This window comes from Amblyomma mixtum, chromosome 3 (assembly GCF_055824585.1).
Source record: "Amblyomma mixtum isolate Tamu chromosome 3, ASM5582458v1, whole genome shotgun sequence".
In the NCBI taxonomy this organism is placed as follows: domain Eukaryota; kingdom Metazoa; phylum Arthropoda; class Arachnida; order Ixodida; family Ixodidae; genus Amblyomma; species Amblyomma mixtum.
In genome coordinates, this window is record NC_143014.1 from 374,889,243 (window position 1) to 374,897,720 (window position 8,478).

Genomic DNA, 8,478 nt, shown 5'->3' on the forward strand with positions numbered 1-8,478 from the left:
TTCCTTAGGCGCACGCAGTTTTGCACCTCTACCGTATGTACCGAGTTCGGACATCTTCAAGCTATGCTTGGTATTTTGACGAACAGACCGAGTGGTGGCACTTGATGGCAGCATCGCTGCGTTTTGAGCGAGTTGGTTGCTCATAGTGACTGGAAATTTGGCGCACACAACAATTAGGGACAAGAAAAAAGACACACTCAGGCGCAATGATAAACACATGAAAAAGAGTCCGATTTATTAGAAGTGTATTTCATCATCGCTGCATTTTGAGCTGGTTGGTTGCTCATAGCGGCTAAAAATTTCGCGCTCACTACAAACATGGACATGAACGGAGAGACACACAGGCGCAAAGATAAGGACTTGAAAAAGAACCAGATTCATTCAAAATGTAGTTCAGCATCGCTGAGTTTTGGCCGTGTTTGTCACTCATAGTGGCCGGAAATGTTGCACGCAAAACAAACATGGACAAGGAAGGGGACGCACACAGCCGCAAGGATAGACACATGTAAAAAAAACCGGTGGATTGGAAATGTGGTTGAGCGGTGGCTGGCCTGGAAAAGTTAGGGCGTTCCAGGCAAATCCGCTAACAGTGCCTGGGCTGGCATGCTCTACGCCTGGAGTGGTAGACTGGGCATCTGTTCCGAGACTGTTGTCTTCAACAATGAAGCAGTCCTCATCGTCACTGCTGTCAATTATTATCGGGGCTACATCTTCAACCTGGGGCCTTCGCGGTTCCTCACTCCAATCTTGACCGCCGAGTGCATCTTGTATGTCACAAGTGCCGTTATTCGGCTGACCAGGAACTCCACACTCAGTGTCCTCGTGATGGCGCGGATTTACCTCCTCCTGAGACGGGCTGCTGCCTACACGGGTCACATTTCTTCCTTCGCGTGAAGGTCCAGCTGAATGATCTGATATCCTAATGGCAACCACATGGCTGTACCTCTCTGGACCACTCCTGAATTCCAAACAGTCTGGCCAAAACACGCTGCGATCCTCCGAGTTTCGGGAATGAGAAAACCCGCGCCCGGGCTCCTGCAGGCTTTGCTGTGGGCTCTTTTCAAAGTAAAGACCATAAAAAGAACTGCTGTCACAAGATGAATCCTCTTCGGGGTTGTTTATAACCTGCTGCGGACTACGCGCGGGCGAGGGCGGAGTCGTGCTCCTTGCAGAAAATTCATCTAGGATAGAGAGGAGTGATTCGTCCTCGCTGTCGACAGCCCACACAGCGGTCTCGCTTTCGTTAGACTGAGCCTCCCCAGTGGCCCCTTCGAGCCCCAGCAGGCCTTGCCGTGCGATGTCTTCAAAGTCAAGGCCAGAAAAAGAACTCTCACAGGGTGCATCCTCTTCGGGGCTGTTTACATTCTGCTGCGGAGTCGGTGCCGGAGAAGGCAAGGTCGTCCACCTTTCAGCAAATTCATCTAGGATAGCAAGAATTGACTCATGGTTGCTTTCTGCCGCTGCCTCAGGGTCTTGGCTATGGCAAGACTGAGCACTTCCACTCGCCGCTCTCTGGTATTGTACAGGATGGCTCATGTTTGAGGTTTCCGGTCTAGGCGTGTTCGGAGTCTTCAAGTGCTCTCGATCTCCGCCTGTTGAAATGAAAGTAAAAACAAGCAAGTTCTTGTTAGCACAAAAATTCTGAGGGCACTAAGTCTGCTTAGGTGGAGGAATGCGAAATCACGTGTTTTGAGGAAAGGAAAGATTTTTGAGGAAAGGGCGCGGGATCTCTAAAATCGCGACATCTCGATGAGCACCTCAACCGCGCCTTAAAGCATGCAACTGAAGGTGCATATGTCATCGGCCCGAACCCCTGTCGCAAGCTAAAATCGAACTTCACATATCGACATCTAAGTGGGCACCTCAACCGCACATTAAAAAAATGTAGTCTCAAAAAGCGTGCAATTGATGGTGTTTAAGTCATTCGTCGGAACCCCTGTCGCAAGCTAGCCTCTAGCTTCACTAAAACAGGGAAGCTATATGCAAAGAGAAAAGCAAGGATACCACCCGGAATGCTGTATGATGAACGCTTGCTCAAAATTTTGGGTAATGTATTCGGGAATACTGCCACCCCATTCAGGTCAACCAGTGATGACATCGCTCGGATTTCGTCTGCCGGTAGGATACAACTGGCATATCCTTTTCTCCTGAGGTATACTGGTATAGTGCCATTCAGGATCTTAGAGAAACTGCCAAACCCGCGCGGCCCCATTATTATTCTACTTAATCAGTTCTCGTGATCCGGATCTGTACTACCCGCCATAAGTAGACGTATTCTCTAAGCACTTCCAACGCCTTGCTATCAATCGTTAACTATTGTTCCCTTCCGATTTTGTTCAGCATTACTTTGGGTTCCTACATATTATTCTTTAGACCGCCTGTTCACCTATGCCTATCCAAAATATTGATCGTGCTTTTCATTTCATCCCATGAGTGAGTTCGCAAGACATTGTCATCAGCGAATCACTAATTACTGATATATTATTTATGAGGTCTTATCCACAACTATCTAGGCCTATGAATACCTCCTGTAATCAGGCGGTGAATAGCACTGGCGACATCGTGTCTCCCTGCATTTGATCCTTCCTTATTGGAGTTTTATTGCTCTCTTAATGGAAGACTATGGTCGCAGTTGTCGATATCTGTCAGGACCTTTCCGTATGCCTTTTCTACCCCTTGGTTACGATATGTCTGCATGACTGCTGAGGTTTCGATTATGTCAAATCCCTTCTCATAACGTGTGAAGGCTATATGCAAGGGTTGATTGTATTCTGGGCATTTCTTAATAACCTGATTGATAGTGTTAATATGGTTCATGTCGAGTAGCTTTCACGAAACCCTGCCTGATCGTTCGGTTGAGTGAAGTGTGATGTTGTCCAGGCTCTATTATTGATTTCCTTAGTAGATACTTTGTAGGCAACAGAGAGCATGTTGATCGGCCTGTAATTTTTTCAAGTTCTTGACGTCGCCCTTCTCATGGATTGACTTGTTAGCGTTCTTCCAAGCTTACGGTACTCTCGAAGTGATAAGACATTCCGCATAGAGGGTGGCTTGGTTTTCTAGCACAATTTCAACACCGTCCTTCAAGAGACGTGCTCTTACCTGATCCTCAGCAGGTGCTTTCTCCTTTCGCATTGCTCCTGAGGCTTTATTCACTTCCTCTTTCATTACAGAATAGCTGTCCCATTTCTGTACGCTACTGGCTCTCTCATTAACGTCCTGATCGTAATGGATACTGTATACATTTGCGTGGGTGTCGTGTTTGTTCCGTCCTCGTGTTTTTTCCGCGCTGGTTTACCATGGATAGTAATAACCAACTTGCCCACCTTTCTGTACTTTTAAGTAACTTATCCATATATTGCTAATGACACGGCCCTCTTTCCCTCTTAAAGCATACATGTGATTTTTTGCCTATGCCTAGTTTCCTCTTCACCACTTTCTTTCTGTCTTCGTTCTTTAGTACATGCTCATATGTCTCCGCATTAAACTTCCGTATGTCGGTTACCTTGCGTTTAATGATTACCTTTTATAGCTCTGCCAGTGCTATTCTGTCTGTGGGGTTACAAGCTTTCATGCTTTGTCGGGTCTTAATCGAAGCTCTTAATAAGACTAATTGTTACAATGGATTTTATACAACAACCTCAAAGACGACCCAACTCACACTGAACATGGCTTCTTGATTCAGGTGGATATCTAGCCACGCACAATTCAGTTGCGTTAGATTGAGAGAAGTATTGTTTTAGCAAAAGTAACCTCCTCAGTAACCTCAAAAGTCCTCGTACTGCGGAACCCTTGCAACTTCCCTTGAAGACATGGGAGCGAAAACAGGCGCTCTTTACGACTTACATGACAGACGTCAACATTCATTGAAAAAAACGTAGCATAGGGGTTGATTTTAATTTATGGGGTTCATGAATGGGCGTATAATAGGTTGATTATTCAAAGATAATTGAATAGAAAGCTGGAAAAATGACAACTACATGCCGCTAGTGCGACACATAGAACGACCTTGAAATTTCGCGTCCGGTGCTATACCAGCTGAGCTACGGCGACGCCTGCCTAATCCTCTGCTTTCGGGTGTATTTATCTGCAGTGTAACCTAGCCTTCAGACTGTTCACTAGCGCCATCCTCGTCCATAGCGGCTGACGCAGTTTGCTGCGCGAGAGCCCTCTTATGCTGCCTATGATATCGATACTTCCAAAACCGAGGCCCTCGTTAGCTGTTGAGACAAGGGAAGGGAAAAAAGGCGCCGGTTATGACATGCCTGGTTTTGTCAAATGGTCTTGTAAGGTGAGGAGAAGAGACCTCTTAGAGATTTAGCGCATGAATGGTGACATAGGTGCTTCACTAAACGGCTGAGAAGCATACCATGAAGCCTGATTATTTTTGGCAAGGACTGTATTTGAGAGTGACACTGCTGAAATGAACCAGTGACTGCTGCGGGATGTGTCGCTATAAGTTTTGCCAGCTTCCAAGAGCTTTCTTGCAAGCGTTGCCAGTGTCCGCAGTCAAACAACAAAGAAAATAAAGACAAGAAGTAAATCAAACTCCCGTGCTCGACACCCGGCCCCGAACGCCGGATGTGGAACGTCTCCTTCGCTTTACGAGCAGCGGGTTGCTGGTGCTTGAGCCCCAGAAAAACGGTGTCAAGCTGAAGCCTCGAACGTCTAGTATGCCAACTTAACATGCATAGCTAGCATTCTGAATTATGTTTCAATACAGACCGTTCAGATGGCAGCTTTATCTGCGTCTTCATCAATGTTATATATTTCATAGTCTAAACGATCAGACGACTGAACTTATGAAACGAAAGTCCGAACTCTCTTACCAGGGATTAATGAGTGTGACAAGCCCACCTTGGGAGTTCAAGTGCGGTGGCCGGCTGAGGACAACAGAGCCGAGGACAGTTCGCCTTGTGCTCGTATGCTGAAGGCCGCTCGACGTGCCTGCACCGTAAACATTCAGTGTGAGTGCGTACAGCAAGCATCCGCTCTGTAACGATTAGAGATATGAAAGGACAGCCCCTATTTCTCAAGCAACCTGTGTACTGCTTAAACTGCGTGAAGAAAACACGGACAGAGACAGAAAAAACACATACACACACTGAGCGCAGTTTAACCATGAACGAAAAGCACCAACTAGGCCGCCAGAAGACTCTTCTGTGTACTGCACAGTTACACTCATGACATACTTTATGCACTCGTGTATAAGGTTGCTTATGTTTGCCGTTACACTCTTCAGATGCTAATGTGAGAGGAATTTGGTTACAAAAATACCAAATAACTAGCTTCAGGTGCTGAACAGTGCTGTCGCCGCCATACGTGTATGCTTTCGCTGCCTATGCGCGCACTTACATGGCTGCATTTTGATTGTTTTTGGCTCCTATATAGTTACATGGTGTGCGGCCCCAACATTTCATGACTACTCTCGTGATCGTGCAGCCCAGCAGAGTAATATGTACTACGCTTCTCTCACTGTCGCCGATCTGTGGGCATATACGTATAAGCGATCGTACGACGCAATTTCTCATCGGCGCCTACTCCCGTCGAGACGGCGGCAGTCGTCCCCTCGAGGCTCACGTGAATCTGGCTCGGTGCGCCGGTCGGTCCAGAGTGCACACCGCATCGCCTGCCTCGAGTTTCGCTCACGTGAATCTGGCTCGGTGCGTTGGTCGGTCCGTAATGCATACGGCATCGCTTGCCTATCCTCTTCCATTCTTCCCGGCGCCGTCAGGACGCCGTTTGTGTTTGTGATGTTTGTGTTTTCGCGAGTGCGGCGTTGACTCATCAGCGTCGGCGGCAGGAAGCACGACGAGAGTGTGTGGTGCGCGAGCGAGCTGAGCGGACGTGCGTGTAAGAATGTGTGAACCCTTTTGAAGTGCGCGAACTTGAATTGTAACCACAATATATCCATCATTTATTCCCAATTTAATGTGTGCGTCAAGTGTCCTTACTCGCTCCCCCTTCCCATTTTCGGCCATCTCTAACATACGATAAAAGAAGCCTGTGAATAGTGCAGGTCGCGGCGCGGTCCTCGCTGTAATTACTCCTTATTACAAAGCAATAAATTCTTAGGAAGGGAAGCTCTGTACTAGCGGAGAGTAAGTCGCATACAAAGCGACAAGACCCTTCTACTGAAGTGTTAATCGACATTGCTTGTATTTGCACTGTAGGAACTACTATTTTAATGTATCCGTATTGCTTCCTCAGCTTTCTTGTCCGCGTTTCATTCGGTGCTGATAGTCCACTACACAAGGTAGTGAACACGGGGGGTCGCATTTTTACAGCAGGAGCTGCTGCTCCTGCTCTTGGGTTTCTCGTCGTTGTCGTCGTAGTAGTAGTGGACGCAGTAGCGGTATTAAGTCGTACTAGTCGTCGGTGTAATTGATGGCTGCGTTTTCATGGGGACCACTGGAGGAAGGCTACAGTGGAGGGAGGAGTTTAATGAAGCTGAGAGTGCGACGGAATCCCGTCTGGCCGGGTGGGGACATTTGAAACCGATGACTATTGAATAAGATGAAACTGCAGGCGAGGTTACCGCATCGGTGGATCAGGGTTATGAGTTCCAGACCATACGCCTGGAGAAGGGAGATGAAGGTGATAGGGTGACGGAATCTTGCTTCGCTGAGCGGGTGCGACTGAAACGAGGGAGATCTAAAAAAACAATTAGTATTAGATCTGAACTCGATATATGCCCGCTTCTTACTGTGCACTCAAGGCTATTTAAAAACGACTCACTTCTGTTAATGCTTTCACTACGGACGAAGCCCCCGCACTGGGAGCCGAAACTCCAACGATCATTCTTTTCCTGGCCGGCGTCTCTGTTTTTCTTTCAGGAAGGAGGGTATGATATGAGTGTAAGAATGCGTAACCAGTGGGTAGTTTTCACCGGGAACTATCGGAGGGTGACTATTGTGGAAGAAGGTGGGTATCGCGATACTGGAGGAATTCCAAACAGGGCGATGGTTACTGTGAAAGGAGGAGGGTAGGGCGAGAGCGTAAAAAGGGGCAACCGGCAGGCTGTTGCCACGGGAACCAGCCGGATCGTAGTTACCGTAAAAGTAGGGCATGCGGCACCGTAGGAAGATGAAACCGGAGGGCGTTTACCAAGTGAACCGTCTGGAAGGTTGTTACCGTGGAAAAAGGAGGTTCTGGCAAGAGCGGAGGAATCCCCAATCTGAGTATGGTTGCCGCGGAAGGAGGATATGGAGACAGCGTAAAAAAGCACGACGGGAGGTGGTTGCCACGAGAACCACCAAGAGAGTAGCTACCCTGGAACAAGGAGGGTTACTGTGGGCGGAGGGAGATGTGGCGAAAACGTAAGAAGGCGTGACCAGAGGGTGATTACCGTGGTACCGTCCGGAAGCTCGTTCCGTGAATGGAGAAGGGTGTGGCGAGAGGGGAAGAATCCCCGACTGTAGGATGCTTTCCGTGGAAGAAAGAAGGTATCGCCAGAGCATAGGAAAGCTTAACTCGAGGGTGGTTACTGTGGAAGGAGGAAGGTAAGGAGAGAGCGTAAGGTGCAAGCGCAGGGTGGTTGCCACGGGAGCCCCCGGTAGGCGGCTAACATGGAAGAAGAAGGGTTTGGTGAGACCGCAAGAATACTTAACTCGAGGTTGGTTACAAAGGTAACCGTCCGGTTGGTGCTAACCATGAAAGAAGACCGTGTGGCAGGTGCGGAACAATCCCCGACCAGATGTTGGTTTCCATAGAAGAAAGAACCTTTAGGGAGAGAATAGGAAAGCTTTACCGGAGGGTGGTTAACGTGGTAGGACGAAGGTATGGCGAGAGAGTAAATCGCAGAAGTTGACTGGTTGGCACGGGAGGGACCCGGAGGGTAGTTACCCTGGAAGGAGCAGGAGGAGGGTTTACCGTGGAAGGAGGACGGTGTGGAGCCAGCATAGAAGTGCGTAACCGGTTCGCGGTCACCACGGCTCCTATCCGGAGTGTAGCGTGGTTCCTTTGCGGCAGCTGGTGACAAACGCGCCATCCGAGGAGAGGGTCCCCAGTAAAGCAGTGCGCCTAGAGCAGCTGACTAGGGCAGAGAGCTAGGCGGAAAGGGAGTGTATGAGGAAAACAAAATAGAGCGATATAAAACTATACAGACACTCAGCCGCTCTCATATTCTCTGGGTCAACAAGTTGTAATCGATAAATCCCTTAACAGCTGTAACCGAACCTCGAGTCACGCAGTGGTAACCGTTATGTCAATTTTTTTTCGTGGTTGTGGCGTTGGAGACATGGACCTCAGAAGGCGAGATCGGATCCCGTAGCGTTTTAATGTAGGCGAAGTGCAAAAGAAGCCCGCGTGTCAAGAGACGCTATCACACGTTAAAAGATCTCAGGCAGTTGAAATTATTCCGGGGCCTTCTACTACGGCACATCTTTCTCGGTTCCTCCTTTCACTCCCTCCATGGTTCCATCTCTCATCGTGTGTTTGAGGTGTCCAGTGGGATGTGAGCCAGTTGCTATGACTTCC

At 48.5% G+C, this 8,478-nt stretch overlaps 1 protein-coding gene across 7 annotated transcripts; it reads right to left on the reverse strand.

Annotated features, from left to right (window-relative positions):
- Positions 1-253: 253 nt before the first annotated feature.
- LOC149356820 (uncharacterized) lies at positions 254-5,633 on the reverse strand. Of its 7 annotated transcripts, none has more exons than XM_089577829.1 (3): positions 5,356-5,547; positions 4,830-4,947; positions 254-1,592 (listed from the first exon to the last, which is right to left on the reverse strand). In XM_089577829.1, the coding sequence occupies exon 3, from the start codon at positions 1,534-1,536 to the stop codon at positions 427-429; it is 1,110 nt and encodes a 369-aa protein (XP_089433955.1). In that variant the 5' UTR covers positions 1,537-1,592; positions 4,830-4,947; positions 5,356-5,547; the 3' UTR covers positions 254-426. The 7 variants fall into 6 exon arrangements, with proteins under 7 accessions (XP_089433958.1, XP_089433959.1, XP_089433954.1 ...); XM_089577832.1 differs by lacking the exon at positions 5,356-5,547 and adding an exon at positions 5,581-5,633; XM_089577833.1 differs by lacking the exon at positions 5,356-5,547 and adding an exon at positions 5,581-5,627.
- Positions 5,634-8,478: the final 2,845 nt, after the last annotated feature.

Coding starts and splice junctions, on each gene's coding strand:
- LOC149356820 (XM_089577828.1), bottom strand. Junction 1,593..4,857: donor ACCGCACTTGAACTCCCAAG/GTGGGCTTGTCA, acceptor TCATTTCAACAG/GCGGAGATCGAGAGCACTTG.